The sequence below is a fragment of the Lissotriton helveticus genome, chromosome 5_1, assembly GCF_964261635.1.
Source record: "Lissotriton helveticus chromosome 5_1, aLisHel1.1, whole genome shotgun sequence".
Lineage (NCBI taxonomy): Eukaryota > Metazoa > Chordata > Amphibia > Caudata > Salamandridae > Lissotriton > Lissotriton helveticus.
The window spans coordinates 92289273-92307244 of NC_136065.1; the positions used below are offsets into that span (position 1 = coordinate 92289273).

The following is a 17972-nucleotide window of genomic DNA, read 5'->3' on the forward strand; positions in this document are numbered from 1 at the left end:
AGCACAGCGCAAGAGCTATTCAGGCAAAACCTAAAAATGCAGCAATACAGGTATTTTACAGGCTTTGAAGCATAAACGTAAAATAGCAAATGCAGACAGAAATTGTCTAAAAAGTATTTTAAAGCTGTGAATTCTTAAACAATTCTTATAATCAATATATTTCAAAATACAAAGGATTTTACAGACAATCATTTTTAAGTGACAGCTCCTGACACATGCATGCCCTGAGAAAAAGAAAACATGTGGCAGTTCTCAGCCTGCTCTGTGACTGTAACATGATCCTGGAAGTTCCAGCACACACAGAGAGGGGCAGACACACCCACTTCACAAACAGAGAGAAATGAAACTTAAGTTTAGTTCCTGCTTTTTGAATGATGGCGGCAGCAACTCAGGCAGCAACTCAACTCGGAAGCCTCCAGGAAGAGGCCACTTGTTCCATCTGTTTGGATTATTTTACTGACCCAGTCACTATAGATTGTGGACACAACTTCTGCCGCACCTGCATCACTCAGAGCTGGGAGGGAATAGATGAAAATGTCCCCTGTCCACAGTGCAGAGATATATCTTCCGGGAAACACCTCAGACCGAACAGACAACTGGGAAACATGGTGGAAATTGCGAAACAACTTTATCTGCCACCCGTGAGGCCCCAGGAGGAGAATCTGTGTGAGAAACATGAAGAGAAATTGAAGCTGTTCTGTGCAGAGGATCAGAGGATGATATGTTTGGTCTGCCGGGAGTCCAAGGAGCATATAACTCACTCAGCAAGTCCTGTAGAGGAGGCTGCAGAGGAGTACAAGGTATGTCTGTGGCATTCAGGGATCACAAGGTCACACCATGAGCCCCACTGAAAAACCTGCAAAGGAGTAACAGGTTCAGTTGTGGGTGTTCTGAAACTACAAGTGAAGATCACAAGGTATGTCTGGATAAAGTCAGGGATCAGAAAGTAACTCTGTGAGCCCATAAAGGAGGCAGCTAGAGAGCATGAGCTATGTGTGTAAGTATTTAGAGGTTACAAGTCACTCTGTGTACCCCATAGAGTTGACAGCAGAAGAGAACAAGGTATGTGTGTGGGTGTTCAAGATTCCCAAGTGAATACAGTGCTGGAGTTTCTGGGTGTTCTGTGATCAAATACACCCTGTGAGTCCCATATAGATTGTATTGTATTTGTATTGTAAAGGCATTTGTATAGCGCTTACTACCCCTGACGAGGCGTCGAAGCGCTTTTTCGGCAAGTAACACGCTACTCCAGGACCCATTGAGGATTAGTGTTGAATTAGTATAGTGAAACATGCAAGTACATTTTAAGTGGTGGATATGTTAGTCAGCTATTTCGATTCAGTAGGATAGCAGAAAGATAGAAGAGGAAAGAAGGATTGTATTTATATAGCGCTTCTAACCCCTGATGGGGTGTTGAAGCGCTTTTTTTGGCGAGTAGCATGCTACTCCGGAAACCCATAAAGGATTAGAGGTGAATTAGTTTGGTGAAATACGAAAGTAATTTGAGTGGTGGATATTAGTCAGTTATTTTGTGTGAGAATAGCGGTATGATAGAAGGGAAAGAAAGGTTTGCATTCGTATAGCACCTGATACCTCGGATGGGGTGTTGGGGCGCTTTTCTGGCGAGTAGCAGGCTACTCCGGAACCCATAAAGAATTAGTGTTGAAAATTAGTATAGTGAAATATGAAGTAATTTGAGTGGTGGATATGTTGTCAGTTATTTGGATTGAGAAGGGTGAGGGAGGGGTGAAAAGGAAAAAAGGTTTGCATTTATATAGCGCTTGTAACATTGAGGAGGTGTTGAAACGCTTTGTTGGCGAGTAGCACGCTACTCTGGAACCCATAAAGGATTAGTGGTGAATTAGTATTGTGGAATATGGAATTAGAGAAGTGAACATGCTAGTCTGTTATTTTGATTGGAAAGGATAGTGGAGGGATAGAACAGTGAAGGGTTTCTTTTTTAGGTCATAGCAGTAGGAAGAGGCTTTTGGGTGAGTAAAAAGGGTTTTTAGAGGGGAAGAGTCAGAGTGAAGAGTTTAGAAAGGTTTGTTTTGGAGGATCGGTATAGTAAAAGAGGTGTCAGATGATGCAAGGAGGGGTAGAGTAGGAGAGAGTCAAGAAAGGGTTATTTTGGGGAACATTGTAGTGGTATGGGGTACACGATATATTGAGAGAAGTAAAGGATGAGAAATAGGGTAGTGCATTGGAAATGCTTTTTCAGGAGAAAAGTAACAGACACAGATCCAAGTACATGGAGGTACATAGATGCTCTATCGAAGCAAGTACATGTAGGCCAAAGAAGATTTTTTGTCTTTTGTATTTGTTTTAATAACAACATAATTATTGTACATGTTTATACAAAGCAATACACAAAGATAGGCACATATCTATAGAGAAAATAAATGCTTATATACAGAGGGACAAATACATAGGGTGGGTATTAACGAATGGGAAAATGGGCAGCATTCCTGGCCCTGGTCCCGACCAGTCTCGAACAGGCTCAAATAGGCACTTACCCTTGTCTACTCCACCCTTAACAGGCTCAAACGGGCACTCACCCTTGTTCTCTCCACCCTTAGCTTCGATGCTCGGGCTGAGACGCCCTAAGCCTTGACCATTTATAGCCCTAGTAGTCAGGTGACCCCCTTCAGCCAATGGGAACCCTAGCCCTAACACTATCCAATCACAGCACTAGCCCTAACATCTAGAACCAATAGGAGACAAGGACCTTACAGCCAATCTTAGCCCTAGTCCAAGCACCCAATCAGTTTCAAAAACCCTGATCTCTACGTCCAATAGAGGCCATAGCCCTACCAGTAGTCTCAACCCTAGTCCAAGCAACCACTGGCACAGGAAGCCCTAGTGTCTACTTCCAATAGAAAGCCTAACCCTACTCTTAGTCCCACACCTAGTCCAGCAACCAATCACTCCAGAAGCCCTAATCGCTACTTCCAATTAAAGGCCTAACCCTAGCGCTAGTCCCACCCTAGTCCCAACAACCAATAACACAGGAAGCCCTCGTCCCTACTTCCAATAGAAATCCCAACCCTAGCCCTAGTCCCAACCCTACATTGATTGAATCACAGACCCAGAAACCAATCAGAACCCTCAAATACCCAACCAATGAGGACACTAACCCTAATCCAATAGAAACATCAGAAACAACCACCAATCAGTGTACACATGTACTAAACAATATCAGAATATATAAGGTCCCAGCTACCTCAGACAAAGTTTGCTGGCCAGGGAGTTCAGAGCTGTTCCTCTATTCAGAAATCTCCTAGGAGACAGACCGCTCAATCCACACTGTGGACTTCTGCAGGTAAGGCCCCAACAAACGTGTCCTCTAACAACACTATTTGTATAAAACTTTACTCCCTCTCCTGGCCAAAAAACCAAGTGCACAGTCCCTATGAAACACAGTTTAAACAGCTTACAGCAGATTACTGCTGTCTCAGGGGGGAAGTGGGGGGCTGGTTTCACTGATTTACTAACACAAAATGGTGGATGGGGGTGCACTGCTTAACATACTGGTTTTAGCACAGAGAAAAGGAGACATTTGGAGGGAAAAACTGAGAGTCACGGGGAATGAGTGTGAAAAACTACAGAGTTTGAACTGCAAATCCCACAATTCAACAGGTTAAATGGAAGCAGTCACAGACAGGAAAATCCACAAGTTTAAACACAAAAACATGGGGTAAATTATGCAATTACTGGCAGGTTAAAACCACAATATTAAACTCTAACAACTACAGGCAAAAACAGTTAAAGAAATGTAATAAGAAAAAAATAAGATGATGCAATCACAGGTAGGGAAAATCGTTTTCTTAAACTTTTTTAAGGAAAGAGACAGCACTAGTCTGCCTCCTTACCACTTCCTGGACTCTGCTCACCTCAATCTGGGGCACAGGTAGGCTGCAATTCACAAGATGGAGGAGAATGATTCGGAGTGCACCCAGCGAAGCCTTAAGGGGCCTGGGCAGGTGTGAGAGGAGGGCTCAGATTTGCTTGGAGCTGGGAAAACCAATGGCAGTCCTAGGTCTGCTGGCCTGGGTGTGGGACTGGGACTGGGAAGCTGCTCTATTCACTGGTCTCCTAGGAGACAGACAGGCTCAATCCACACTTTGGTAAGGCCCTAACAAATGTGACCGCTAACAACACTATTTGTATAGTACTTTACTCCCTCTGCTGGCCAACAAACAAAGTTCACAGTCTCCATTAAATGCAGTTTAAACAGTTTACAGCAGATTATTGCTGTCTCAGGGGGGGGGGGTGGTTTCACTGACTTGTTAACACAAAATGGTCGCTAGGGGTGCACTGCTTAACATACAGGTCTTAGCCCAGAGCAAAGGAGACATTTGGAGGGGAAAACTAATAGTCCCGGGGAATGAGAGTGAAAAACTACAGAGTTTGGACTGCAAATCCCACAATTCAACAGGTTAAATGGAAGCAGTCACAGGTAGGAAAAACCACAAGTTTAAACACAAAAACATGGGAATAATTATGCAATCACTGGCAGGTTAAAACTACAATATTAAACTGTAACAACCACAGGCAAAGACAGTTAAAGAAATTTAATAAGAGAAAAAAAGACGATGCAATCACAGGTAGAGGAAATCGTTTTTTAAACTTCTTTAGGAAAGAGACAGCCCTAGTCTGCCTCCTTACCACTTCCTTGGCTCTGCTCACCTCAATCTGGGGCACAGGTAGGCTGCAACCCACAAGATGGAGGAGAATGATTTGGGGTGCACCCAGATAGTTGTCCAAGAGCACAAGGTAGGTGAGTGTGTGGTCAGAGTTCACTAAGGAAGACACACAAGTCCCATTAAGGAATGCACAGTATTTAAGTAGGATTTTAGGGGTCTCAGGTTGTTTGAGCATCATAGAAGGGGCTGGATAAGAGGTCAAGGTATGTCTTTGGTTGTTCAAGGTTCACAAAGACACAGTGTGAGCCCCACTGATGAACCTGCGAAGAGCACGTGATGTGTGTGGGTGTTTTGGAACCACAATGGAAGAGCACAAGGTATTTCTGTGAAAATTCTGGGATCACAAAGTCACTTGGTGAGCCACATCAAGGGGCAACTGGGGAGCACAAGGTATATGTGTAAGTGTTCAGAGGTCACAAGTCACCCTTTGCATAGGGTGAACAGAAGGCTCCATTTCACTGGGAACATACTAAGATATCCCCGTGGTCAATACATACTTTCTTATGTGGCAAAGCTCATCAGATTAATCAGTTAGCCTTCTATTTAATATAGGTACAACAAAAATAAGTACTTTCATTTGATATATTTTATTGATTTTTCTTTTTCTGTAATACATCAAAAATATTTTTTACTTTTTTAGATCATTTCTTATGTATACATCAAGTTCATAGATATTAGTTCGAATTCAATCAATTTTAAAATACAGTGAGACATACCAAGATCTTTACAGTATATTTAAAATCCAAGTGTTTTTGCAATACAAAACAGAACCCTGTATATCACACATCAACCAACAAACACACTTACTCATTCATACATCTTCACACTTATTCCAATCCCAACAAAAACTATTCTTAAGGTTGAGGTAACACAGATGTTGTTTGTGTATTTTCCACGCCAGGTCTACGCACGTTTCGGTGGGTTAAGATCACCTTCCTCAGGACCAGATCATAAAGAGTTTTATTCTCTCCTCAGCGTATGTGTGCAGGGTACCTGAAATTACAAACAAAGTGTAATGTACCTGTGACTTAATCTCTAGTAGAAGGACACATGACTTAATCTATAGCGCTTAGTCTAATAGTTACTTTATACATTTGCTATGAGACACCACATTGCACCATGGACGGTTGAGTGTGGGGCATTATTTTGTTTAAAATCCAAGAAGAGAAAATTCATACAAAGTCTACCAAATGAAAACCAAATGCAGTGTGACACAGTCACAGGATGTATTGATATGTCCTTTAAGGGAGACTGGGGACTATTCATTAGGAGCACGTTGTCATAGGTCAATCTAGATTAGAATATCTTACATGCTCTTAGCTCTGAGTACCAATGGAGAGAGATTCGCAGTTTGATCTCACCTTAGGTTCGGTGTTATCCAGAAGTATCTGGATTCCTTTATATATAGCTATTAACTTCTCACAGACAAACAAACCCTGAAAAAATTTTTGGGGAGAAGAGAGAGCGGGGGCATATATTTTAGGAACTTCTTTTACGAGCTCTATATGTCTAGAAGGCTATAATATTGACAAAAGGAGTGCTCTTACCCCAGATTTATCATAAATGCATCACTTGGGGAGTATTCCTTATCTTGATTTGTGGAACGGAGGGAGGCGTTTTATGGTGTAGTTCTCGTGATAAGTCGTCCTGAGAAAAAAATGGGTTCAGATTGTATCATTCTATCCTACATTGCTGTTTATTAAAAAATTACACTACCCAAAATTGCATTTATTGACTGACCTTTGATTTAGACGAAAGAATACAGTCTTTGGTTCTCATTTATATTCATAGCACGTAATCCATGTCGAGTTTCTTTTGATTCCTCACTCTCATAATTAGAATGGTCTGTAATTTAAGAGTTGCATTTTAATATCCTATCTCTGTGTTATTTGCTATGATGATTACTTTTCTAGGAAATCATAGTCTGTGGTCTAAGTCCTCCTCCCATTAGTAATACAGAATAAAGAAGTATACTGCAACACCCGTATTTTTCATCAAATATATATTAGTGTGCCCAACACGCTGTTAATTAAAATATGAGTGTTACAAGCACACTCGTGTTTACCACTTATTGAAATTACGGGTCTTTATTATCACTCAGTTTACTGCTCACTACTAATGTTGTGAGTAAATTAACTGCCGAGTGACAATTTCAGACAGGGTCCCTTACGGGTATGACTAGAAAATATAAACCTTATCAAGTGATGTATTTGCAGCATAGCAGTCGTACCTTCTTCTGTTAATTTGACCAAAGTGCACGGTCGTCTTGCTTCGTATCTCAAGCTCCGATAGATGAAAACAACGTTAGCTGGTGTCACTGCTTTAAATAGACGCCGTAAGTTCGCGGGGTTTGAGTCTACGGCGTCTAATGATCCGGAAGTAATTAGACCAAGTTCTCTCCTTCTGGCACACAGATACTACACTTCCGGTTTGTAAGTCCGGGCGCCATTTTGGAATAGGTTCATAGTTCTGCTATTAGGTAACGCAAATAAGATATTATTATTGACAGGATTCGATTTTTGCAAAAGGATGTGTAGTTATTTATATCAAAGTATTTAGACGTTATTCTTATTTTGGATAGGTTGGGTTTTGAGTTTATAGCTACAGTTGGTACGAATTACATTCTTCTGACACAGAAATACTGCACTTGCAATAAATATATACAAGCGCCATCTTTGAACAGCTTAGTAGAATAGTTATCAGATAGCACAGGTAGGGTATTGATACCACAAAAGGGGACCATATTGTTACAAGAAAACGAATTAATATCGACAAAAGAGAGTTTTAAGATAAACAAGACTGTTGTTCTGGACTGCGTCTTGTTAAACAATTAATTAAAAGTTCAATAACAGACTCCATGGTACAATAGATTTTACCTAAACAATTTACAAATATCTTGGAGATACAGTTAGGATTAACCATATTACGTGTGCTTGGTAACAAACCACGCTATATTTTCATTAAGTCCCCGGCGTACACTATCAAATTGGAAGATCCAGAAACTCTCTCGTTTTCTACGGGTATGTTCCATTAGTTGACCTCTTTTGTGTTGCACTTTCTCTAGTATGCACCACCGCAGTTCTGCCTCATTGTGGTTCAAGTCTATGCAGTGTTGCACTAAAGGTGCCGATGTTTTCTTCATTCTCACTGCTGACTTGTGTTCACTAAATCTGGTGCGAAATTCCCTCCCGGTCTCACCAATGTAGGTGAGGCCACATGGGCATAAGATGGCATAAACGACATTGCTACTCCTGCAGTTTGTCAATGATCTTAGACTTGCTTTAAAGTTGTTATAATTCATTGTGTCGGTTATGATTGCGGCATCACAAGCATGGCAGGATCCGCATTTATGGTTGCCAAGTACTGGATTCTGTCCTGTTATAGATGTCTGGATACTACCTTTCCTCTGTTTATTCCTGGTGTGGACTCAATGATCTTTTAAGTTTTTGTTCCTTCTATAGGCCACTAGAGGTTTAGAGGTAAAGGTCTCACTCTCTTCTGTTTCCAGTATACTCCAGTTTTTGTTGATTATATTTTTGATCTTATAGTTCAATGATGAGTGATTAATGACACAAGTTAATCTATCTGAGGGTTTCCATTTGGTACCACTCAGTAAAGAATCCCGGTAATAGTACTTTGCTCTTTTAAAAGCTTGCCGAATCAGTCGATGGGGATAACCTCTTGTGAGTAATCTGGTTTTTAGCGCTTCTCCGTGGCGTTGATATTCCGTCAGATTTGTACAGTTTCGGCGTATTCTGAGGAATTCGCCAAACGGAATTGAATCCTTTTGGCAGTGTGGATGGAAACTCCCAAACTAAAGAATGGTATTTTTTGCAGTTAGTTTCCTAAATAGACTTACTTCTAATGCTCCACTACTGCCACTGATCTCTATGTACATAAACTCTACTTTGTCTGTGTGGTAATTAGAGGTGAACCTAAGATTAGGGTCACTTGAATTTAACCACAATATGTAGTCCTTCAAAAGGGTCTCAGTACCGCGCCAAACAAAAAAAATGTCATCAATGAATCGACGCCATAAATGAACATTTTCAAAAAAGGGTGCGACCTCATTATATACATTTCTTAGTTCCCACTCGCCCATGTAGGCGTTCGCTATGCTTGGAGCGCAGGAAGCTCCCATGCTGGTGCCCTTCACTTGCTTGTAAAGGGCACCATCATAGTCAAAGAAGTTATTTAACAAGACAATCTCCAAGCATTGCAGGATGAACCTGTCAGGTCGATTACCTGGGTATCTATGTAACAGAGATGACACAGCCTGTAACGCTTGACATTGAGGGATGTTGGTATACAACGTCTCAATGTCAAGCGTTACCAGAATGTCAGTGGCTGCGTCAAATGCAGTGCCTTCTATTTTGGAAATCATATCTCCCGTATCACGGATGAATGATTCATATTTTTGCGTCAATGGGCACAAGAATTTATCCACGTATTTTGACAGTGGCTCCGTATTTGACCCAATCGTGGAAATAATTGGTCGCATGGGGGGGCTGATTTCATTTTTATGTGTCTTCGGTAGACCCTATAATGCTGGAACTACCGCACAAGTTTTATTCAGAAAAATTAGTTTGTCTTCACAGATGAACCCTTCTTCAAATGCGGTATTAGTGATTTCTCTTATAGTTGCATTGAGGCGTTGTAATTCCCTCGGGTGTGCTGGCCTATAATGTTCCTCAACACTCAGCATGTCTACCATCTTTTTGTTGTATTCACTTTTATCAAAAATAGTAATGCCCCCACCCTTATCACATGGTTTTATTATCAGAGTGGTGTTACTCTCGATGTTTTTAAGGGCTAAATTTTCCTGTTTTGATAAGTTAAAGTTAGGTCTCCTAGTTCCCGTTAAAAGACGTGTGATGTCTTGTAGTACCTTCCGTTCAAAAATTTGGACTTCGGGTCCTACCACATCTAGGGGCTCATTAGGATGGCGGACGGAAGTGCGTCCGCAGCCCTGGAGTAAGCGGAAAATGCCTTCTCCGTGTCCTCCTGCCGCGAACACTCCGTCTGCCATATCAGGATAGGAAAGAGTGTCAAAATTCCATCCGCGACGGAAGAGCACGCACCGCCGCCCAACTACACCCGACCACGCGGCGGACGTAACCAATCCACAGACTCCGCCGTACGGACTGACGTCTAGGACCGTCCCCCAAATCAAGATGGCGGAAAATACACATAAAACCGATGCGGAAAAACAACCTGTCTGAACACGGCGGATTCCCCACAGCGAAGATACCATACATAGCAGAGATACCCACCGCAAGCTGCTCGCCACCATGGACCCCGCGCTACACGCTTTCCCGATGCTCTTTGCGATCCACCACGTCCAAGTCTTGGCCCACTATCAACGACGACGCAGGTAAGGCACAAACCATTCGCTGTCTGGAGGGGAATACCTGCAAGGGTCGTGACGTTGGGAGGGGGAGTGTCATGTTACCGAAACCACTGATCACAAGCAAATACAAATACACAATTGTAGTACGCAAGCAGGAATGACTACGACAAACCACGACACATGATTGACTACCTTTATTACACATAATAGGGGTATAATCACAGTGTATGCGTGAGCATGGGCAAAGGGGGCACCAGAGCATGAACATCAGAGGCAGCACATCAGAGGGCAGAATGCAGTATCAGAGCATCAACAGGGCATTGTGGACAACAGAGCAGGTACATCAGAGGCAGTAAACGAGAGGACAGAATGCAGTATCAGAGCATCAACAGGGCATTGTGCCCAACAGAGCAGGTACATCATTGGCAGCACATCAGAGGGCAGAATGCAGTATCAGGGCATCAACAGGGCATTGTGGACAACAGAGCAGGTACATCAGAGGCAGTAAACGAGAGGGCAGGATGCAGTATCAGAGCATCAACAGGGCATTGTGCCCAACAGAGCAGGTACATCATTGGCAGCACATCAGAGGGCAGAATGCAGTCTCAGAACAGCAACAGGGCATTGTGGACAACAGAGCAGGTACATCAGAGTCAGCACGTGAGAGGGGCTAAGTGCATCAACAGTCCATTGCACTGGACAGGTCCATCAGAGGCAGCACATGAGAGGGGCTAAGTGCATCAACAGTCCATTGCACAGAACAGGTCCATCAGAGGCAGCACGTGAGAGGGGCTAAGTGCATCAACAGTCCATTGCACTGGACAGTTCTATCAGAGGCAGCACGTGAGAGGGCAGAATGCAGTATCAGAACAGCAACAGGGCATTGTGGACAACAGAGCAGGTACATCATTGGCAGTAAACGAGAGGGCAGAATGCAGTATCAGAGCATCAACAGGGCATTGTGCCCAACAGAGCAGGTACATCAGAGGCAGTAAACGAGAGGGCAGAATGCAGTATCAGAGCATCAACAGGGCATTGTGCCCAACAGAGCAGGTACATCATAGGCAGTAAACGAGAGGGCAGAATGCAGTATCAGAGCATCAACCAGGGCATTGTGCGCAACAGAGCAGGTACATCATAGGCAGTAAACGAGAGGGCAGAATGCAGTATCAGAGCATCAACAGGGCATTGTGCCCAACAGAGCAGGTACATCATAGGCAGTAAACGAGAGGGCAGAATGCAGTATCAGAGCATCAACCAGGGCATTGTGCGCAACAGAGCAGGTACATCATAGGCAGTAAATGAGAGGGCAGAATGCAGTATCAGAGCATCAACAGGGCATTGTGCCCAACAGAGCTGGTACATCAGAGGCAGTAAACGAGAGGGCAGAATGCAGTATCAGAGCATCAACAGGGCATTGTGCCCAACAGAGCAGGTACATCATTGGCAGCACATCAGAGGGCAGAATGCAGTATCACAGCATCAACAGGGCATTGTGCCCAACAGAGCAGGTACATCAGAGGCAGCACAAGTACGTGTTCCAAGCAACCCGTCCCAAGGACCACAACAGTGCAAGGCTGTTCTCAATGGACAATGTACACACCATGTGCAATAACATGTGAGTGAAGTGAACAGCACCTCACATCACAGAATCAGGTGGACTGCGTGAACTACCTGCCTCGGACACACTGCCAGCACCAGAAACAGGAATGTGAGACACAGCCACAGCCCGAGTGACAGACACATGGGCCACAGACCCAGACACACTGCCAGCACCAGAAACAGGAATGTGAGACACAGCCACAGCCCGAGTGACAGACACATGGGCCACAGACCCAGACACACTGCCAGCACCAGAAACAGGAATGTGAGACACAGCCACAGCCCGAGTGACAGACACATGGGCCACAGACCCAGACACACTGCCAGCACCAGAAACAGGAATGTGAGACACAGCCACAGCCCGAGTGACAGACACATGGGCCACAGACCCAGACACACTGCCAGCACCAGAAACAGGAGTGTGAGACACAGCCACAGCCCGAGTGACAGACACATGGGCCACAGACCCAGACACACTGCCAGCACCAGAAACAGGAATGTGAGACACAGCCACAGCCCGAGTGACAGACACATGGGCCACAGACCCAGACACACTGCCAGCACCAGAAACAGGAGTGTGAGACACAGCCACAGCCCGAGTGACAGACACATGGGCCACAGACCCAGACACACTGCCAGAACCAGAAACGGGAATGTGAGACACAGCCACAGCCCGAGTGACAGACACATGGGCCACAGACCCAGACACACTGCCAGGACCAGAAACAGGAATGTGGGACACAGCCACAGCCCGAGTGACAGACACATGGGCCACAGACCCAGACACACTGCCAGCACCAGAAACAGGAATGTGAGACACAGCCACAGATGTAGTGACTGACACGTGAGCCACAGACCCAGACACACTGCCAGCACCAGAAACAGGAGTGTGAGACACAGCCACAGATCTACTGACTGACACATGAGCCATAGACCCAGATACACACCCAGCACCTGAAACAGGAGAGGGCACAACTGAGACTGTGCTACTACATGATGCATGACAGCAAACAACAGACACAGTGCCACTATCTGATACATGAGAGTCTACTGCACCTGCGCCACTGGGACCACTGAAATGATGAGCCCCAGGGCTGTATGGGCCAGGAGGCAGGGTGGCCCTGGGAGCTGGGGATAGCTGTACTTGAGCGACATCAGGGTGGTCAGGTGTCAATGGTGTGTGTCTGCGTTTCTTAGGGATATGTGAGTGCACCCTGGGCAGGACAGGACTGGCAAGTGGTGGGGACTCAAAAGAAATATCATCCACCATAGGTGGAGCATCTGCTGCCGGGGGTCGGCTTTCTGGGGACGTGCTGGAGCCTGCTTGTCGTTTGCTGTGTGCCTGCCGCCTGGACTCAGAATCATGTGTAATGGGGGATGCAACAACAGGGGACTCCCTCCTCTGCTTCTGACTGGCCTGGATGGGAGTGGAGGTATGGGGGACTCCGCCGCGGAGACATCTGTTTTCCGTTCCTTCGACAACATCAGCCTCAGTGCAGCCAGGGGTGATGTATGCCTGTCAATGATGGAGCTAGTGTCTATGGGAGAAGCCTTGTCCCTAGGATGTGCCTTATCCGTAGGAGGAGTGTTGTCTCTGGACGTTCCCTGTGCCCTGGACGGTGCCCTGTTCCTGGCAGCAGACTTGTCGTCTGTGGTGTACCTGTCTCCAGAAGACACCTACTCCCTGTGTGTGTCCCTGCCCTTGGGAGATGGCCCTTGCTCTGTTGTGTGCCTGCCCTTGGGACACTCCCTGCTCTTTTGAGGTGCCTTTGTCTTTTGACTGTCCTTGTCCCTGTCCTTGGGAGTGGCCCCTTCCTCTGTTGTGGGCCTGCCCTTGGGACTCTCCCTGCTCTTTTGAGGTGCCTTTGTCTTTTGACTGTCCTTGTCCCTGTCCTTGGGAGTGGGCCCTTCCTCTGTTGTGGGCCTGCCCTTGGGACTCTCCCTGCTCTTTTGAGGTGCCTTTGTCTTTTGACTGTCCTTGTCCCTGTCCTTGGGAGTGGCCCCTTCCTCTGTTGTGGGCCTGCCCTTGGGACTCTCCCTGCTCTTTTGAGGTGCCTTTGTCCTCTGACTGTCCTTGTCCAAGGGAGTGTCCATGGACTTGGGAGTATCCCTTGCCTTGGGAGTACCTCTTGTGTGGAATGCCTGTGTAGCATGTGAAGGCATGTCCCCCAACACCACTTGTGGATCCTGTGTGTGTACTCCAGTGTACCTGACGTTGTCTTTGTGAACAGATTTTGCTGACCTAGGGGATGGTGTCTGTGCCCTCCGTGCCCTGACGTGCTGTCTGACGCTGCTTCTAGTGCAATAACCTGTATTAGAGTCCTGGTCAGAATATTCACTCCCCCCTGAGACATCCAGTGGTGTAGATGGGGAAACAGAAGTAGCACCCTGTCCATGCGACTGTACAATGGCAGACGACACACTGCTTGCCAATGACTGAACTGTCCTGTGTAGACCAGCAAGATCGCCATGCATCCCTTCCATGAATGCCACCACCTGCCCCAACTTCCTATCATGGTCTTGGAAAGCATTTGTCATATTGGTCTGCCCCACACACAGCTGTCGCAGCAGATCAACAGCCTCAGCACAAAGTGCATTTTGAGTCACCGTGGCAGGGGCAGCGGTGCCTGCACCGAACGCCACTCTGCTCCCCCTACTCCTGCGTGCACGAACAGTACATGGTGCAGTTGGCGGCAGTGTGGGCCCTGTGTGCTGTCTCCCGACCGAAGGTGTTGATTGCCCACTCCCAGTCTGTGACAACAGTGCTGGCTCACCAACACTGTCGGAAGATGAGGACGATGGTGTCTCCACATGCGAGTCCTCAGGGACGGTCCTGTCCCCTTCTCCGGCGCTGCCCTCCTCTGTGTCAGTCTGCGTGTGCGCGAAGTCTGATCCGGATGCATTGCCTCCACTCATCTCCGCCGTCTGTGGCTGAGTGCCCTCTGCCAAAGCTGAAATGCACAGAAAAGAGGTGTAAGTCATGGGCACACTCACGTACAGAAGGACAAGGAATCCCTAATTCCATTGCTGACAAAGTTCTTCTAGCCCCCATCCTGCACACGGCCCACCTCTACCAGTCATCCTCACATGACATAAGCGTTGGTGGCCGTGACACATGTACAGCATGCGGACAGGGCAGGAGCATGTACATCTGCACACATGTCTTGCCATGGGGCCACGGACCACTACGGCATGTGCTTAAACACTCAACTACTAAGCAAGTGGCGTGTCAACATGCCGGACCTGGATGTCAAATTACACTCACCCAATGGCACCAACATGGCATCGCAGCGATACATAAGCACCACGGAAGTCACTACTGTGTCTGGGCACCAATACATGCATTGCACTCCCAAGTAACATACACAGACAGTCTGCTCACCGCTAGTGTGCTGTTGATCCACACTCAGCCGTTCGGACAGGTCAGGATGCGTCACAGCAATGATACAGTGCATGAGAGGGGTCATGGAGCGTCGGGCCAGACGTGGCGTCCTTGGAATCATCCCCAGTGTCACTTCCGCTACATTCTTGCTCAGCCTGGAAATGTCGTCCCAGCGTTTGTGGCAGTGTGTATGTCGTCTATTGCACACCCCCAATGCCCGTACATCACGTGCTATGCTCCTCCACACGTCCTTGCGAAGGTGCAGCTTGACCTACCATGATGGGAGACAAAAGGGTGCAAGTCAGTGGACAGTTGGCCTGTCACACAGATAGGGGCAACACGTATCTGTCAGCAGCCATGCACATTCCGAAAAATATGTCGGGCCCACAGTACACAGCTAAGATTGCAGAAGCCAGGAGTCATTGACCACCTCATGCACACCAACATGTCCCACACTGCACTTACCACCTGTCCGGGTGCGTCGTAGAGCCGTCCAAAGTTGCGGAGCACACCGTCCACGAGGACATCAAGCTCCGCGGCGGTGAAGGGACGAGACCGGATCTCTTTGACTCTCGGCATGGCAAGATCACGGAGTATGGCACTAGAGCAGCAGTCGGTGGTCAGCTCAGCAGCAGCAGGTCGAGGTGATGGTCACAGGCAGCAGTCGGTGGTCAGCTCAGCAGCAGCAGGTCGAGGTGATGGTCACAGGCAGCAGTCAGTGGTCAGCTCAGTAGCAGCAGGTCGAGGTGATGGTCACAGGCAGCAGTCGGTGGTCAGCTCAGCAGCAGCAGGTCGAGGTGATGGTCACAGGCAGCAGTTGGTGGTCAGCTCAGCAGCAGCAGGTCGAGGTGATGGTCACAGGCAGCAGTCGGTGGTCAGCGCAGCAGCAGCAGGTCGAGGTGATGGTCACAGGCAGCAGTCGGTGGTCAGCTCAGCAGCAGCAGGTCGAGGTGAACAGCCAGCACTGGTTCCCAGGGTAGGATGTGTGCTTTTTGACATCACACATATATAGGGCCCTGAGCACATGTCAGTGGTATACGTCGCCAGCAATTGGTCAGCCCTGGATGCGTGTTTGTAAAAGGGCCAATGACTGGCTCTGGAGTGGCGGTGGACTGCTTTCGCTACTTTCGATTGGCCATACGCGGCCAGCGTTCCCTCTTCCCATTGGCTGCATGTGCACGGACCGTCACGGTCACACATCGGCAACCGCATGTGCAAGCTTCCGGGACGGCTGCTTCTTTTGCAACAATGTTCTATCACTGGCGACACCATGGCGGTGCACGTATTCGGCGGGGGAGGTGCAGGCCAACACACCCTTTAGATGTAGTCAATGGACATGGCAGTTCATGACCCCCCTTGCAGTCACATTGCATCATCCACCGTATACCGGCCGGGCCGGGCCGGCCTAGGAGCGCCGTGCCGGCCATGTCCACAACCGCCGTGCCAGGCCCGGCCTAGGAGCGCCGTGCCGGCCATGTCAACCACCGCCGTGCCAGGCCCGGCCTAGGACCGCCGTGCCGGCCATGTCCACAACCGCCGTGCCAGGCCCGGCCTAGGAGCGCCGTGCCGGCCTTGTCCACAACCGCCGTGCCAGGCCCGGCCTAGGAGCGCCGTGCCGGCCATGTCAACCACCGCCGTGCAAGGCCCGGCCTAGGACCGCCGTGCCGGCCATATCCACAACCGCCGTGCCAGGCCCGGCCTAGGAGCGCCGTGTCGGCCATGTCAACCACCGCCGTGCCAGGCCCGGCCTAGGAGCGCCGTGCCGGCCATGTCAACCACCGCCGTGCCAGGCGAGTGAACACCCATCGGTGGTTGACATGGCCGGCACGGCGCTCCTAGGCCGGGCCTGGCATGGCGGTGGTTGACATGGCCGGCACGGCGCTCCTAGGCCGGGCCTGGCACGGCGGTTGTGGACATGGCTGGCACGGCGGTCCTAGGCTGGGCCTGGCACGGCGGTTGTGGACATGGCCGGCACGGCGCTCCTAGGCCGGGCCGGCCTGGCCGGTATACGGTGGATGATGCAATGTGACTGCAAGGGGGGTCATGAACTGCCATGTCCATTGACTACATCTAAAGGGTGTGTTGGCCTGCACCTCCCCCGCCGGATACGTGCACCGCCATGGTGGCGCCAGTGATAGAACATTGTTGCAAAAGAAGCATCCGTCCCGGAAGCTTGCACATGCGGTTGCCGATGTGTGACCGTGACGGTCCGTGCACATGCAGACAATGGGGAGAGGGAACGCGGCCCGCGTATGCCCATTCGAAAATAGCGGAAGACGTGCACCGCCATGGCGGCGCCAATGATTGTATATTTTCAGACGCTGCACCGTGGTGTATTGTCTGCAGTTGCGTCATGAGGGTTGGGAGCGTGATCGGGAAACTTCATTTGTCATGCACTATTCCGTGTGTGTCCATACTATGCCCATCGGTGTGCACACAATGTGCAACACATGTGCATGTCGACGTGTTGACGTCGGGTGTGACCCTACAGACGTTTTTACTTCTTCACATCTACACAGTACATCACGGCTGTATCGCCACATTCTGAATCTGTTGTCAGTGTGTGGTTCATGTGAGGTCACTACAATGGTGGGGGTACACATGCATTCAGTGTATGTGTGTTGCCTGTTGTGTCACCATGCATGTAATGTCCGTATGCTCACCATTATTGGTGTTGGCATTGCTGCATGATGACATGGTGTGTGCGTATCATTATCGTTTGTGTGCATGCACTTGCATGTGTGTCTGTGATGTGGCTTCTACACATTAGGGTCATGACACACGTCTTCTCAGTAATGTTGACATGTGACTAAGTTGCGTTGTACGTGTTGACACACTTCCTGTTGCTAGTGGCTGCACATTGTTAATGGGGCACTCCGTATTGTAGTTACTATCAGAGATGTCACACATATGACCATTGTCCACAACATTT

General features: G+C 47.9%; 1 protein-coding gene across 1 annotated transcript in view; it reads left to right on the plus strand.

Moving 5' to 3' along the window:
* The first annotated feature begins 332 nt into the window (after window positions 1-332).
* The window catches only part of LOC144752983 (E3 ubiquitin-protein ligase TRIM11-like), a 200820-nt gene continuing 183180 nt past the window's right edge, over window positions 333-17972 (plus strand). Inside the window, exon 1 of the mRNA XM_078640793.1 lies at window positions 333-800. Within this exon, the coding sequence (XP_078496919.1) occupies window positions 372-800 (429 nt within the window). The 5' untranslated portion in view covers window positions 333-371. The remainder of the gene's footprint in view (window positions 801-17972) is intronic.